A 17395-nucleotide genomic window follows, 5' to 3' on the forward strand; every position below is an offset into this window, starting at 1 on the left:
GTTTCATCTTTAAAGAGGATCGAGTATCACCCAGGTTTCAAGGTTCGCCCGATAGCTTAAAGCGTAAACTCCTGAGTGTTCAACACTTTACTGAGCTCCTCATCTGATGGTGGCGACATCAAATAATTCAGCAAAGGTTGGAGAAATAGCACAGTGGGCATAAAGGTGCTTGCCCTATGGCTAAGGGCTTGAGTTCCATCCTAAGGACCCATAAATGGGGCTCTCACTGGGTGTCCTGCCCTCTACACGTGCTCCATGGCACGGTCTCAGCCACCTACAGGATAAGTAAAATGTAATTTAACAATAACCCAGGGCTGGAGAGATAGCCTAGCGATTAAGAGCACTGGCTGCTCTTCTAGAGGTCCTAAATTCAATTTCCAGCAATTACATGGTGGCTCAAAACCATCTGTAATGGAATCTGATTCCCTCTTCAGGTGTGCATTAAAACAATAATCTAGCAAGAAAGTCTATATCCCGGAGGGAGCTCTCCGTGACCACAGCCAGCGTAGGGAACTGTCAGTTTAAGGAGTGGTGGCTTGGTGAGGACGGTCTAGGATCCGATTGGTTTCCCATAAAACCGCAGCAACACCGCAATCGCTTAGGCAACATCGTCTTCGGCTTCCCTTTGGCCCCATCTCTATTTCCGGTACGTTTACGTCATCAACGGGCGCCGGACTTACGGTTTGCGGGAAGGACTGCTGGGCGGCGTAGAAGTTCGGTGGCTTCGAGACAACTGGGGTGTCTCGGCGTCACCATGGAGAATGGATCCAGGCCATCGCTAGGCCAGGTCATCCTGCTGGGCACCAGCTCGTTGGTCACCGCTGTGCTGTACTCCATATATCGGCAGAAGGCCCAGGTCGCCCAGGAGCTCAAGGTCAGTGCGGGAGCCGGCCTTGACTCGCTGGCCGTTTGCTGCGATCCTCACCGGGGGTCCACAGGGCCTCAGAGGACGCACGGCTAAGAGGACACCCCGGCCACCAGTGCCCGGAGGCTGCCCCGCCCCTTCGCCCCGAAGTCCCTGGAGTTAACCCGAGTGTCTCTGGATGTCCAGCAGTGTTGTAAAAGTATTTCTCGAAAACTTGCTGTGCCCCAGGTAGTAAGGAAAGCAGGTCATATTTCTCGTGGATATTCCATTCCCGGACAACGAGACGTCTGTGCGTAGTCCGTTGGAGGGCGAGAAGAGGGTTGGAGCAGGGCGGAGAAAAGTGGAAGGACAGGAAAACGGAGAGTTTCGTTTCTTTTGCTATAGTAAAATACTCCCAACAGAAAGCAACGTAGGGAAGGCAGACGGGCTTATTTGGCTTTCAGTTCCACGTTGTGGTTCATCATCCAGGCAGGAACTTGAGCCTTCTGAAATCACATCTGAGTCAAGAGAAACAAACGCATGCATGCTTAACGCTCAGTTTGATTTCTCTACTGTTATATAGTCCAGAGCCCAAACCTAGGAAATTGTGTCACCCACAACACAACAGGCGAGTTTTCTCACTTCAGTTAAAACTGTCAAGACAGTTTCTTTTCTTTTTCTTTTTTCTTTTTGGTTTTTCGAGACAGGGTTTCTCTGTGTAGCCTTGGCTGCCCTGGACTTGCTTTGTAGACCAGGCTGGCCTCGAATTTACAGCGATCCGCCTGCCTCTCTGCCTCCGGAGTGCTGGGATTAAAGGTGTGGGACACCTCACCGGCCTAAGACAGTTTCTTAACAGATAAGCATACAGACACAGCCCAACCCAATCTAGACAATTCATTATTGAGACACACGTTCCAAGTGATTCTAGATTGTGGCCAGTTGACAGGGGCATTGCCAATTTAAACGAAGTGGTACTGGGCGGGGGGTGGGGGGGGGGGGCGGGCGATGGAGGACATGCAGATATGGGATGGAGGAAAGGTTCCAACCTGGAGAACAGCAGCAAACCTAGGGGCTCTTTTGCTTAATCACTCAACTTCGAGCTATGTTTGTTTGTTTATTGTATATGAGTGCTTTATCTGCAGAAGAGGCCATCAGATCACATTATAGATGGTTGTGAGCCACCATGTGGTTGCTGGGAATTGAACTCAGGACCTCTGGAAGAGCAGGTGGTGCACTTAACCACTGAGCCACCTCTCCAGCCCCAGTTACTTCTTTTTATATTAGTTACTTTCAGAGCACATTCTCATTTTTGAGCTGTGCTTACCAGTTCACATAGCACATTTCCATCTTGGTTTTATTTTTGCAGCACAACAATTTTCTAAGATAGATGACATTGGCATTCACTGATTGCAAACGCAGATATTTGAGATCGGAAGGAAAGGTCACATGGTGTTAACCGTCAGCACGACAGGCACACAGTTAGTGTTAATTGTCAGCATGACAGGGTCTGTGATCATCTAGGAGTCCAGCCTCAGGGTCCACCTTCAAGGGGTTGACTTGAGTAGGTTAATTTCCATGGCAAGATTTGCCCTAAAAGTGGACCATACCATTCGCTGGGCTTGGGTCCTTGACTGCCAGAGAGGGAGACAGTGAACAAAACACAGCCATTCATTGCTCTTTCCTCATTTTGGATGTCATGTGACCAGCCGCTTTAAGCTCCTGTACCTTGACTTCCTGTCTTAGGGTGACTGTCCCTGTGACAGAACACTATGACCAAACGGACTTGGGGAGAAAAGAGTTTATTTGGCTTATGGTTCCAAATCACTGTTGAAGGAAGTCAGGACAGGAACTCAAGCAGGGCAGGAACCTGGAGGCAGGAGCTGGTGCAGGGGCTGTGGAAGAGCCTTGCTCATCAAGGGCTGCTCAGCCTGCTTTCTTACAGAACCAAAGACCACCAGCCCAGTGATTAGAACCACCCACAGTGGGCTGGGCCCTCCCCCATCAACCACTAATTAAGCTGGACCTTATAGAGGAATTTTCTCAATTGAGGTTCTTTCCTTTCAGATAATTCTAGCTTGGGTCAAGTTGACATAAAACCAGCCATGACACTTCCTAAGAATGATTGGGTGCGTCCTGGAATCATGAAAAACCCAAATAAGCCCTTTCTCCCCTAAGTCGTTTTTCTCCCAGTGTTTTATCACAGGAAGAGGGAATGAAGCTAAGACAGCTTGGAACTTAAACTTAGGGCCTGAGGGTAATATAACCAGTCAGGTGGGAGTGAAGATTTCTATCGTGTCTTTCCCTTTGACTCTCAGATTATTGAAGCAGTGAACTCCAAGAAGCTCCTGCTGCTGGGAGAAGGAGAAGCCCAGGGCCTGGGGGTAGCCAGGAGAGGAACTTGTCAAAAGGACCTTTGTAGGCAGGACTAGGGCTGAGCCAGTGGTGCTGGGCAGAACCGTATCTTAACCTGCCTTTTCAGTTATGCCATTTGAGCCTTTCTTCCTGCTGGAGAGATGGCTTAGTGGCTAAGAGCACTGGTTGCCCTTCTAGGACCCGAGTTTGGTTATCAACATCCACAGAACAGCTCATAATCATCTGTAACTCCAGTCTCAGGGCCTCTCTGGCCTCTGTGGGTACCAGGCATATGTGTGGTCTACAGACATATTTGCAGGCAAAAACACCCATATAAGAAAAAGTATACAGTATACATTTGAAAGCGCTTACTTGGGGTTGGGATGCAAAGATAGAGCTAGGGTAGACCCACTGTGTGTCTTTGCCCTCATCTTCCCAATGTGGCTACATAGGAGAAATCGCCTTTTTCTGCTTTTCACTCAGCTCTCTTAGCTTAGTTTTCAGTTGGCTTGTTGAGGACAGCCTGCTGGGCCTGGCTGGTGACAGATGGCCAGGGTGCAGCTCTGACCCTGACTCCAGGAACACTGGACTTGTTTTCCTCCTTCCTTAGCTGGCCTCATTGCTTTCTTGCCTCTGTCAAGCTGCTCTAGAGCTACGGGGTCAGGGAGGGACTTCTTCATATCTCGATTTTTTTTTTCATTTAAAAAAATAATTTATTTGCGTTGGTGTTTTGCCTGCAATATGTCTATATAGTCTGTGAGAGAGTGTTGAATCCTCTGGAACTGGAGTTACAGATGGTTGTAAGCTGCCATGTGGGTGCTGGGAATTGAACTCAGGACCTCTGAAAGAGCAGACAATGCTCTTAACCGCTGAGCCATCTCTCCAGCTTCATTGTTATTTTTCTTCATTTTTTAAAAACAGGGTTTCTTTGTATAACAGAGCCCTGGCTGTCCTGAACTCACTTTGTAGACCATGCTTGCTTTGAACTCAGGAGATCCACCTGCCTCTGCCTCCTGAGTGCTGGGATTAAAGGCATGCGCCACCACGCCCGGCTTCATATCTTGATTCTTTTTTTGTTGTTGTTGGTTTTTTGTTTTTGTTTTTTTTGAGAGAGGGTTTCTCTGTGTAGCCTTGGCTGTCCTGGACTCACTTTGTAGACCAGGCTGGCCTCGAACTCACAGAGATCTGCCTGCCTCTTCCTCCTGAGTGCTGGGATTAAAGATGTGTGCCATCATGCCCCGCTTAATATCTTATTTATATATAAATATATGTAATATATTATTTATAATAATGTCTTATTAGTATCTTAATTCTTAACTCAGTGTTTGACTAGTAGATGCTTAGGACATGTTGATGGTTTCATTTTGGCTGAAATTTCACAACCCATCAGCTTATGACTTGTTTAGGCAATTGTATGAAAGGTGGACTCCAGAGCCAAAGTCCTTTATCACAGGATTGAATTCAGCAGGGCTCAAAAGCAGCACTGTGGAGTTCCTGCAATGAAAAGGTTTGGGCTGTGGAATGAAGAAGCGATTTATGAGGAGGCAACTGGATCCAGTGTGCAAATGGCGACCCAGTGGCAGCCATTTACCTAATTAAATGACCAGGTCACCCCTGGAGTGATTGGCTCAGAGTGTATAACTGACCACTTCCTGGCTTCAGGTTGGCTGCGTGAGGGACTCCTGGAGTTGATGGACTCTCCAGAGCCTGAGTGAAGCCCTGGTGTCCATCCCCAGCTCTCTGTCAGCCGGGCGTGGCATACACCAGAGCTGTAAGAGCTCAGGAGGTCAGACAGGGAGATCACAAGTCCCCAGTGCTAAGGAGGCAGGGGCAGGTGGATCTCTGAGGTCAGGGCACCCTGGTCTACTTGGTGAATTGGAGGCCAGCCGGGGCTACAAAGGGAGACTTTATCTCAAAAACAAAAACAAAAACCAAAACCAAACACAAACACACAAACAACCCCCAGAACAAACAACAACAACAAAAACAAGTTGAAGGATAGCCTCAGATGCATGCTGAGTTCCAGGCCAGCCTGTGGTACATGAGACCTAGTTAGTTCCTAAAGGGATCAACTAACCATTCCCGGGGAAAGCCATGGGACTCCTGATGTTTAGGTTTTCATTGTTGGCCGGGTTACAGAACGTACAGAGCTGAGTGTGTACTTTACTCCCAGTGGCTTTCTTGATGATGGGAATGCTTGATTATTGCCTGGCTCCCATGTGTCAGCCTGGACTTTGTTTTCTCACACAGTCGCAGGTGAGTGGAGTTGTTCAGTCATCCAGGGAACGCTACAGCTGCACCCAGCCTGTCCCTGCTGAAGTTCATTATGCCAAATGGCTCATACCATTTATGTTTTCACATAAAGTGTTCATGTTAAAGGAGTGTTTTGTTGAGCTGGAAAGCAAGTGGCGACACCTCCAGCCGTGGTGTAGGCGAGCCCCAAGCACCTGGCCTGTTTATGTTCAGCTTTCAGAGCCAGACTTTGGAACCGGATCCTTCCTCTATATTCTCCCTCCTGTCCAGTCTCTTTGTTCCCTCCCCCACACCTTAAGTTGATGGAGCATTTCAATATGCAGTGTCTGACTTAATGTCTTTATTTTTGCATTCAGGGAGCTAAGAAGATCCATTTGGGTGAAGATTTAAAGGACATTCTTTCAGAAGCACCGGGAAAGTGTGTGCCTTATGCTGTCATCGAAGGTGCGTTTGCTTGTTTAGTGTGAATACTGACAACTGCTTCCTTCCAGTAGTCCTCCCTCTTTTACATGTATGTGTGTGTGTGTGTGTGTGTGTGTGTATTCAATCTTGTTTGTGTGAGAGGTGAGAGTGCCACTCCACTCATGTGGAGGTCAAAGGACTACATGGGAGAATTGGCTCTTCCCACCTTCATGTAGGTCCCAGGGTTCAGGTTGTCGGACTTAGTGGCATGTTCCCTGCTGGCCTTCATAAGAGCCTTTTAATGGCGTTGGGGCAAGGTGTCTTGGGCAAGGTAAGCAAACCGTTGTGACCCTCTGATGACTTTAGAGAGACTCAGTGTGGTATAAGACTGATGTTAAGTCCCGAATAATGTGACTCCAATGAGGTCCTTACACATCTGGAGAGCTCTCCAGATGTGCCTTACAGTGATACAGATGCTACTGTGTTGATTAATTAGTGAAACTCAGCACGCACTGTAACCCTAAAGATAAGACAGAGCCACCCTTCAGAAGTGCCATAATTGCTCTCTCCGCAGGAGCTGTGCGGTCCGTTAAAGAAACTCTCAACAGCCAGTTTGTGGAAAACTGCAAGGGGGTGATCCAACGGCTGACGCTCCAGGAGCACAAGATGGTGTGGAATCGAACAACCCACCTCTGGTGCGTGTGCTCTCCCTCCACCCTCCACCCCCTCACTTGACCTATTTGGGGCCTGGGCCTGGGTTTGCTGTGTCGTTAGCTTCTTGGGGACCGATGGTTGCCTCTCCACACCCCTGTGTGCACTGTGCACTTCCCTCAGAACCTGGGAGGCAGTAGGTTACGGTGCGGGCTCCTGGGCCCGCTTCCTCATGACAGAGTCTGGTTTTCAGAAGGGATTTAATGCTCTGGAACTTACTGATCTGGAGGCTGGCAGAATTCATCCTGTGGATTCTGTGTCTGTACCTGCGTGTAGGTGACCCCACGTGTGGGAGTTGGGTATCTGCTCCTCCTTTGTTCATCTTCGATCCTTGCATTCTTTTAGGAATGACTATTCTAAGATCATTCACCAGAGGACTAACACTGTGCCCTTTGACCTCGTGCCCCACGAGGACGGTGTGGCTGTGGCCGTGCGCGTGCTGAAGCCGCTGGACTCTGTGGATCTGGGCCTAGAGACCGTGTATGAGAAGTTTCACCCATCAGTACAGTCATTCACTGATGCCATCGGCCACTACATCAGTGGTGAGAGGCCCAAAGGCGTCCAGGAGACAGAGGAGATGCTGAAGGTCGGGGCCACCCTCACAGGGGTTGGCGAGCTGGTCCTAGACAACAACTCTGTCCGCCTGCAGCCCCCCAAGCAAGGCATGCAGTACTATTTGAGCAGCCAGGACTTTGACAGTCTGCTCCACAGGCAGGAGTCCAGTGTCCGGCTCTGGAAGGTTCTGGTCCTGGTGTTTGGCTTTACCACCTGTGCCGCCCTCTTCTTCATCCTGCGGAGGCAGTACCTGCAGCGGCAGGAGCGCCTGCGCCAGGAGCAGCTCCAGGAGGAGTTCCGCGACCATGAGGCCCAGCTGTTGAGCCAGGCCTCGCCTGAGGACAGGGACAGTCTGAAGAGCGCCTGTGTGGTGTGTCTGAGCAGCTTCAAGTCCTGCGTCTTCCTTGAGTGTGGGCATGTCTGCTCCTGCCGCCAGTGTTACCTCTCCTTGCCAGAGCCCAAGAGGTGCCCCATCTGTCGGCGGGAGATTGCCAGGGTGATTCCCCTGTATAACAGCTAGGAGTCTGGCAGTCACACTGTGAGTGTCCCTCCCCCTGTCAGGGTAGCTGCATCTTCAGGTAGGATGGAGGGGACACTGGCGAGCCTCCCCTCTCCAACAGCTGGGTGTTGCTTTTCAAACCTGGACGGGTCCCTTTCCACTTCCAAGCGGCTGGTGGGGGCTGTGGTGAGGGCCCCTTCTCAGGAGCTAGATTCATGTGTGTGACTGAATAGGACTCTTGCTCCCTGGGTGCTGACTCTGTTAGCCTGGGAGGAAGGCTGAGCTCTGAGGGCCGTGTATGGCCTCTTGGAGACTGCCCAGACTCCTTCTCTTGTTTCTTCCCAGGGGCAGGAATTTCTTAAAACTTGTCAGGCAGGGCAGGCCGTGTGTGTCTCTTTCTTACTTGCTTACTGAGCAATGCTTCACATGTGTGAAAAAGAGAATAGGAAGTGAGGTCAGCATGTCTTCCTGGCCCATGTGGATGGGACACAGGTCATGAGGGGGACAAGAGGCATTTCTAGGTGTTCCTAGGTTATTGGCAGGCAGCCTGGGCGTCTTCCTTTGACACAGGGAGGGCACCAGGGTTGTGGATGTAGAGTGTCCACTGCTTGGCTTCCCTACGGAAAGGACTCACTGAAAGGGAGTGAAGGTTGTTGCCGTCCTGGCCTCTGGCCTTTCTAGTTTCTTTGCTTGCTTTTGCCAAAGAAAGGTAGCTGGCAGGCACTCACACAGCGAGCCTGTCAAGACTACATCACTGTTCCCATCAGCAGCCCCGGCAGCCCTGTCTCTTACCCACCCCCGGACTTGTGGGTGCAGAAGAGATTGGAGACTGTCGAGTGGCCACAAGTCATCCTTATAGCTCTTTCCTTCCTTGAACCCGTCCTCCTCGTAAGGGGGAGAAGCACTTCCTCCCCACGCTGACACTAGTACATGCAGTGTCTGAGTGAGCAGCACAAATTAAACAGACTGTGGTGACACATGTGTCTGTTGCTTTGTCACTAACATGCCTGAGATGAGGCTTCCTGGGGATGAAGTTGAGAAGCTCCGCTGTGATGGGAGGAAGATGGATTTTGGAGACCTGTTTTCTTCCTCGGTTGTGAGATAGCTTGGGATCCCCAACATGGGGTACAGTTCATGGTTGTTGAGGCTCCCTCCCCATGATTGCCAGCCTCACTGGGGTACTCTAGTGCGCTCTAAGGGATGCCCTGCATAGCCGGCCTTGTGGACATTGTTGTCTTTGACAAAAAAGGTTTTGTTCAGAACACTGGAGCTGCGGAGGTGGCGTGGGACACTCTGGGCAGTAAGAGAATATTAGTATTCCGTGCTGTGTCCCCGGTATTGTGCCAGCTGCTACTGTAAGCTGGGCTTCGTGGCAAGCCAGTCTTGTAAGTTCAAGGGCGGCCCAGTCCACATAGTGAGACCCCATCAGAGAGCAGCTGGAGCTGGAGAGACAGCTCTGTGGTTAAGAGCACTTCACGTATTCTTGCAGAGGACCTGCATCAGTTCCCAGAACCTCCATGGTCGCCACAGCCATCTAACTCCAGTCCTGGGGGTCCCATGCCCTCTTCTGACCTGTGTGGTACTAGACGTGCACACGATGTGCAGACGTTCACGCAGGCTAAACCCAAACAAAACAAAAAACCTGGAAAAGAAAGGCAGCACAGAAGCCCTGCATTTGCAAAGGGAGTCACTCTCACCACAGCCCACAGGCCGTGCCAATGAGTGTACGAGCCAGAAGAGGTGAAGTGCGGATAGGTGGAAAGCTCACTAACAAGTTAGGGCCACCACCTGAACTCCAAGCAACCAAAAAGCTTAACAAAACACAGCCTTGCCCAGTAAACTGCAAGCAGTTCCTGTATGACCCAGATTCCTTGGGTCAGCGGGAACAGGTAGTAGAGGGAGACTTGACCATGTGGGAGAGACAACAGGTGGGGAAAGTCTGCTGGCCAGTAGAGTCCTGCAGTGAGGTGAAGACCTTTCTGTAAGGCAGCTGTAAGGGCCCCGTGGGGCTTAGGTGGTGAGTTTGGAGCCCCCCCCCCCCCTTTGCCAGAGTCAAGAACAAATCTGATCAAGAGATTAGGAGGAAGAGCAGGTGGCTTGTTGCCCCTCCCCCACCCCTGTGGACTCCTGCAGGTGAGCAGACAAGAGCAGATGAGTCTCCCAGAGGTAAGAAGTGGGCATCTCCCTGGTGCTGGGATTCAGGATTCAGGTCCCTGCTGCTGACTTTTACTCCTGCACCTGTCATCTGCAGTGGATCCTTCCACTTTACAGGTCTCACCTCCAAGAGGGTGGAGGGAGCCTAAACCGTTAGGTGTGACCAAGATTGGGTTAAGGGGTGCTAAAGGAAATGGAGCTAGGAAGGGGAGCTGAGAGCGAGACTGGTGTGGCTGTCATTCATCTCCCAGCCCCCTTAATCCCTGGCAGACAGGTCTAGGTGGGAGTCCTCTTTAACTGCTGCTGGCTCGGAATACCCATGTAGGCACCTTAGATGCTAAGGCTTTAGTCCCCCCACACTTAGTATTGCTACCTCTAGTTTATTTCCAGGACTTGAACCAGCGTGGCCGGTCAGGCTTCCTCAGCCCAATTATAAAGGCTGCAGCCTTTGCTGGGAGCACGCGAGGCCTGGGAACCCAGCAAGATAAATTGTCCTCAGACAGTCCTGTCCTCCTATGTCCATGGTCCCGGGTTCTAGGACCTCTGTGGAGACTGGTCCACAGATGCTTCAGCCCTTATGTACAGTGGCCTGGAGTCTGCTTAGGTTCCACATACATCCTCCTGTGCACAGGAAGTCATCTCTAGATTGTCATATTACAAGGCAGGTGTCAGGTGACTGGGTGAAAAGTTATGATGTGCCGTTAGGGAGTGGGAAAATAAATGTTTGATTCCTTTCATGAACACTTGATTGTGATTGGTTAAATTCGCAGGTGCAGAACCCACAGTTAGACAATCAGTTATCACCAACAGCATCATTACTAGCCAATCAGCACTCCGTCCACCAGTCACCCCCTCCCTGTGGCTCCTCATCGCGGGTGGGCTGGCCAGTGGGCTTCAGAATCCCAGTGCATTCGTAATTCTATTGGAGCATTTAAAAAGGAAACATCTAATAATAAAAAAAAAAAAACTCAAAAAAAAAAAAAAAAAAAGCAGCAAACAAAAACACACACAAAAAATAGGCCAATGGCATTCACAAGTCTGACCTCAAGCCATGGAAGGTCCAGCTGGGCCATGGCCCCGGCGCTGAGGAACCCTGCAGGGCAGGAGGGTCTGTGGAGTTGGATGTCACTGAAGGGCATTTGTCCATCCGTCAAACATTGTATATTTTGTGCCTGTGAATGTAAAATGAGTGATGCCCAGCTCTGTCCTAAAAGGGCCTAGAGTTTGTTTCAATGCATCCTATTCATCAAGAAACGAGTCCTAGTTGGCAGGACAGGAGACACAGTATTTTGGCTCATTGGATACCACATAAGGACATTTTCTGAGTCTGTTTTCTGTTCCTATAGCAGGAAACTTGACAGGTGGATTTCTAGCAATTCTAGGGGACAGGGAAATCCATGAACATGGCAGCCACCTCTGCTGAGGACCTGCATCCAGTGTCATAACAACAGAAGGTATCACACGGAGCGAGAGACACAGCTTATGTCTGTGTGTGCGTGTACACAGACACACACCACACTGGCCTTATTAAATGTATGATCTTACCACTTCTTGTTGGTTCCCACCTCTATCCTTTGATAGTGTCACTAAAATATCAATGTGGGCTTGGGAGAGGACATTTAAACTATAGTGGGGGGGGGGGTGCTGAAGAGATGGCTCAGAGGTGAAGAGTACTGGCTGTTCTTCCAGAGGACCCAGGTTCGAGTCCCAGCAACCACATGATTGCCCTCAACCATCTCTAACTCCAGTTTCTGGGGGAGCTGATGTCCTCTTCTGGACTCAAAGGGTACCAGGCAATTCACATGGTACATGTGTAAAACATCTCCACACATAAAAATAATTACAAACCCCTCCTGTCGTCACCCCCCCCCCCCCCCCCGCCCACCACACACAAAGAACACATACTTCGGTAATCCGAGCTTGTTTTGGGTGGAGTAGATCCTCTGGCCATTAGAAGCAGCTTATCTAAGGGCAGTGTGTCATTGTGAAAAGGCGAGTCTGGAATGATCCCTCTAAATAATTTATGCCCCTCCTCTGCTTAAGCCCTTATCAAGTTCAGTGCCACCCACCGGCTCAAGCCCCACCTACTATGAGGATGTGAAGCCGGCTCTCCAAGCTCATCTCCCTGTCTGGAATTTCTGAGCCTGCTTCCTTAACCACATCGCACTGGTCCCTGCTCTTGCTCATGCAGACTAGCCCACCTCCCAACGTCCTTGTGGTGCCTTCCGTTCCCAACTGTCTGTCCACCCCGGAGACTGTTCTGAGTGTCTCCTTCCTGGCCTCTGTATCCTGCCCTGGGCTGGCTTGGGTGTCCCTCAGCCAAGATCTCAAGATACACTCTCATCTAGCACTGGTCCTAGCCTTACTGCCCAGGTCTGGGGGAAGGACTATGCTGCTTAGTTTCCTTTAAGGAGGGTGAGTTTTACCCTGTCAGTAAGATGTTTTGATCCTTCCTCACCTGGGAGTAAGTTGTGTTTCCTTTTGTTGTCTTCTGAGATGGGGTTCTGCAGCACAGGTGCATCTTGAACTGCCCTTCCCTCCCCATTCCCCGCCCCAGACAGAGTTTCTCTGTGTAGACTTGGCTGTCCTGGAACTCGCTCTATAGACCAGGCTGACCTAGAACTCACAGAGATCTGCCTGCCTCTGCCTCCCAAGTGCTGGGGTGCCTTTGATCTTCTTACCTGAGCCTCCCAAGTGCTAGGATTACAGCATGTATGGTCTGTATCATATTATTCTTACTTTACAGAAAAGGAAAACAAGAACCAGGGAGGTGGAATGCCTCACCAAATACCCAGGGAGCAATAGAGTTGAACTGAGGCCCAGTACTCCAGTGCCCAAGATCTCAGCTGCAGTTGACATATTGGCCACTTTTCTCATCGCTGCAAACAAATGCTGAGCAGAAAAACCTGAAGGAGGAAAGACATCTTTTGGTTTTCAGTTTACAGGGAAACCGTCCATCATGGTGAGGCAGGCAAGCAGAGGAAAATGAACTCTCCTTCTCCGTAGGATGGTACTTCCCAGTTCAAGGTGGGGCTCCTCTCCTTAGTTAGGCCTCTCTGGAAATGCCCTCCCAGACACACTCAGGGAGGAGTTTCCTAGGTGATTCTAATACAGAGAAATTGCCAGTGAAGATTAGCCTACTCCTTGTTAACTTGACATAGAACACATCACATTAAGCACACAGTCTTTCCCCCATGGGCATCTTAGTGCAAAATGTGTTGAGTTAATCTCTGGAAGTCCTCAAAAATCTCAACAGCACCAACATTCTTCCAAAGTCTTGCCTAAGACTCAAGGCAAACTCTCCAACTGTGAGCCCCTATAAAATAATTGAGTTCCGTATTTCCGATATACAATGACAGAGGGTAAATATGGGAAGGAACAGACTTGAAACAAAGAAAGATGATTCCAAAGCAAGACCCAAACCCTGCATGGCAGACACCCAACCCTGGAGCCCCAGTCCAGCATCTGGGACTGATGGCATGATCTGTTCTCCAAATGGCTTAAGCAGCTGTGTCTCTCCAGCTCTGCCATCTGCAGCACACAGCCTTTCTGTTTATCCCATGATCCTGGCATCTCCAGCATCCTGGGTGGGTGGGTGGGTGGAGGTCTCCACTGCTGTCAGACTTTACTTTGATGGTTTCACACTATGGTTTCTTAGGTCCTCGCAGGGAGCCTGAACCTGCTGCACACACCGGCTGAATTCCCTTGCTCTCTGGAACTTTGCTGCAAGCCTCTATGGCCCCGTAGTAACTCTTGCATTTTTGCATGTTTATTCAGCATCATGTTGACAACTCTGGTAAGTTTTGCTGCCTATATATATTTTTTTCCTCTCTAAATCCTGCTCTTAGAGATTTGCATCTCCATGGCCCCTTAAGATCCTTCCACAGGGGGGCTGGAGAGATGGCTTAGAGGTTAAGAGCACTGACTGCACTGACTGCTCTCCCAAAGGTCATGAGTTCAATTCCCAGCAACCACATGGTGGCTCACAACCATCTATAACGAGATCTGGTGCCCTTTTCTGGTGTGCAGGCAGAATGCTGTATACATAATAAATCAATCTTAAAAAAAAAAAAAAAGTCCTTCCACAGTATTCTAGGGCATATCCAGGCTGTAGATCCAGACTCTTCCTTATTCCTTCTGCAAACCAGTTCAGCAGTCTTTCGACCACATGGTCGGGCGTCTCACAGCAATGGCCTCATTGTTCCTGGTACAAATTTCCTGTATCAATGACTTTTCCTGTTGCTGTAACTAACTACCTGACAAACGCAATTTAAGGGAGAAAGGACTTATTTTGGATCATAGTTTAAGGGGAAACAGTCCATCATGGCGGGGTAGGCCTGGTGGTGAGCCATCTTTCTCAGATCTGTGCAGATTACAAAGCAGAGAAATGTGAAAGTTCAGCTTGCTTTCTTGCCCCTTACCCGCCCCCTCCCCCCCAAAGATTTTTATGTATACAGTGTTCTGCCTGCAGATAACACCCACAGGCCAGAAGAGGGCACCAGATCTCATTATAGATGGTGGTGAGCTATCATATGGTTGCTGGGAATTGAACTTTGGAAGAGCCATCTCTCCATTTCCCCCTTCCTCCTTTTTATTCAGTCCAAGAGCCCAGTCCGTCCAAGAGTCCAGCCCATGGGACACTAATGCCAACATTCAGTGGGTCATAGTTCACCTAGGCCAGTGGTTCTCGACCTATGGGTTGCAACCCCTTTGGAGGTTGAATGACCTTTTCACAGAGGTCACCTAAGACCACCAGGAAACAGATATTTATATTTCTATCCATTACAGCAGCAAAATTATAGTTATGAAGTAACAACAAAAATAATTTTATGCTTGGGAGTCACCCCCACATAAGGGACTGTACTAAAAGGCTGCAGCATTAGGAAGGTTTCGAACCAGTGACCTAGGTAATTCTAAATGCAGGTGACAATGGTGGTCAACCTCAGACCTGTTCACAGACTGAATAACACAGTGAAAGGAACAGGAGTGAAGCTACCTGGAGGAGCTGGCCTCTGGACCACAGATGGAGGAGAACAGGGACTTGGTTGGTAACTGAGGGGCCTCTTTTAGGTCCTGTGTACCAAGAGATGTGAATTGCATCGGAGGGACATCCTGTGCTGTGACTTGCCCAGAGACTTGAGGATTCCACACAGGAAAGCCAGGGCACCATTATCAGATTATGGTAACTGGTCCAAACAGAGCACAAAGATTCAAAGATTAGTTTTCCTTGGTCCTGGCTCCATTGCTGTTTGTCTGTCTGTTTTTTCCTTTTGAGACAATGTTTTACCATACAGCTCAGAATGGCCTTGAACTCAGGCCCTCCCCTCCCTGCAGCAGCCTCCATGCCTGGCTGCTGTGTGATCTCCAGCCAGTCTGGGAACCTCTCTGGTCCCCAGTTCTAACTATGTAAGGAGACAGTTGGATTAGACACTCCAAAGCTCCATCCAGCTCTGACATTTTACATACTGACATGATGGACAGGAAAGGGGACGAGGTGTTTGGGAGCCGTCCTGTGAGCAGAGTGACTTCTTTTTGGCCTCGCTGTGCCACAGCCGCAGGATGGCATTTGTGGAAAGCTGGGGAGCTCAGCACATTTCCTCTCTAATTAGATAGCGTTAAGTTAACAATTTTGAATGAGATAAGTTTCCATGCATGATGTCCCGAATTGCTCCCCGAAGCGCTCATTAGTCATTTCCCTGCAGCTGCCTCATTGTTTTCCAGATGCCAGCCGAGGGACTTGGCATTTCCCTTCCCTGATTGGAGTGAGCAAGGCCGGACTGGTAACATAGGCAGGCATCCCAGGGAGGGCCTTCGCGGCTTCTACTCTTCCTCCTCAGTGCCTTCCGGGACCATCACTTCATATTAGGGGCCTCAAAGCAGATTTCGGGACCATCACTTCATATTAGGGGCCTGAAAGCAGATTCCGGTACCGCTGCGGCGCGTGGGGACCACAGCAGAGCTCAACACATGTTTATGAGGCGCTTAATGTGCCCGGCATCTGAGTGCCTGGGGATACAAATGGGTATACCTTCCTGCTCCTCACAGCCTTCCCTTTTTAGCCAGATGCCTCTTAAGAGGGCTCTTCAAGCGATGCTTGCAATGGATTACTCATCTCTTCCTCTTCGCCACCCTTCCCCAGCCCCAGCCTCAAGTGCGAGGCGTCTCAATAGTGCAGCGTCTGATCTGACCACCAGGTGGAGATGTGCGCCCACAGTTGAGGACTTCCGGGGACCTTGGCTAGGAATCAGGTTGCCACCAGAGGCCTGTGAAATTTTCTTGACCCCTGAAGCCTGGGAAGAGGCCCAGGGAGCCTGAGAGAAGAATCTAGGAGGAGACTGGGCTGCTGATGCCAGGACTACCTTGGCCCAGCTCGGTAAGGATGAAACAGAAATTCCCTATTTTCCACCTTCTTCGTGGACACTGGTTGAGAACGTGAGAATTTGGAGACATGGGGGAAGGAGGGGGGGGTGCTCACATTTCTCCCTCTGTAGTTTCCCAGGCACTCACATCTCTAAATACCCTAGCCACCATTCCCTTGCTCAACAACTAAATATGCACAATGCATCAAACAGTCTTAAAATATGCGCATGACTTCACGCTGGGGAAGGATGCTTGGGGAGAAAAAAACCCGTGTGACACAGATTTTTGCTTTCGATTTTTCTCTGGGAGAAATTCTAACTTCACCCCAGCCTGGCTCTTGGCCAGCTCTCCTCCCCTCTCTCCTGTGCTCACCTCTTTTTCTAGTGCTTCCTCTTTTGCCCCCAGACGCCCTTTCTCCACCTCCTCCAATGCTCTGGCCCTTTCACTCCTTCACTCCGACCCTTCCCATCCATTCTTCCTCCTTCTCTGAGGCTGTTTAGTCTCTAGGATTCTGCTCCTGCTAGTATCTGTGGGTCTTCCTCCATTACCAGAGTTCCTCCCCCTGGGCAGATCTGCCCCCAGCCCTTGGACCAAGCTGCCAGGCAGGGTCTCCCTAATCCTTCAGCCACCAGCTCTTCCTGTTACATGGGAATTTCTGCCCATCTCTACAGACCCAAAGGGACTCACTCACTACATGGAGTTGTCCCCTGCCCTTGCCTTAAGGCACAGACTCCATCGGTACCTTGCCTGAACCTCAGTCTCTTGTTTTTATGGCTGAGAGGAATTCTGGCTCGGAGGGCAGTGCTGTCTCCAGGTTACATAAGAGGGAGGAAGAGTGTGGCGCTGGATGCTGGCCTCCTGCTTCGCCTCCATTAACTCCTGCTCCACTGGCTTCCTAAGAAGAGCTTGTGTCCAGAGGTCTGGTCTCAGTACGTCTGAGTGGCAGTTGTCTCTAGGAGGGCAACTCATCTTCCTCGTCTGGGACTCACAGTCTTTCCACATGATACAAAGGAGCCCTTTCTCACATGACAGTCTATGGGGGAGGGGGCATCCGGAGTATTGCTCATTAGCTTTCTATATGGAGCCTGGGGTCAGCAGCTGGAGGGAGGATCTCTGTCATTGGGGTTGAGTGCTCTTGGGTCTGACCCCAGATCCAAGAACCCCCTTAGCTGGTTCTACTGCTTCTGGGCTGGAAGTGCAAAATGATGCTATGTTATCCCAAGGACACACTGGTGGGAGATGCTGCAGTGCTCTTCCTAGGATTC

The 17395-nt window shown here is 50.1% G+C and overlaps 1 protein-coding gene across 1 annotated transcript; it reads left to right on the forward strand.

Annotated features, from left to right (window-relative positions):
• Positions 1-657: 657 nt before the first annotated feature.
• Mul1 (mitochondrial E3 ubiquitin protein ligase 1) lies at positions 658-7837 on the forward strand. The gene is made up of 4 exons (XM_051171804.1): positions 658-874; positions 5806-5893; positions 6426-6546; positions 6908-7837. Exons 1-4 carry the CDS (start codon positions 755-757, stop codon positions 7635-7637), a joined length of 1059 nt encoding a protein of 352 aa, XP_051027761.1. The 5' UTR covers positions 658-754; the 3' UTR covers positions 7638-7837.
• The last annotated feature ends 9558 nt before the right edge of the window (positions 7838-17395 follow it).

This window comes from Acomys russatus, chromosome 29, assembly GCF_903995435.1.
Source record: "Acomys russatus chromosome 29, mAcoRus1.1, whole genome shotgun sequence".
NCBI classification, from domain to species: Eukaryota; Metazoa; Chordata; class Mammalia; order Rodentia; family Muridae; genus Acomys; species Acomys russatus.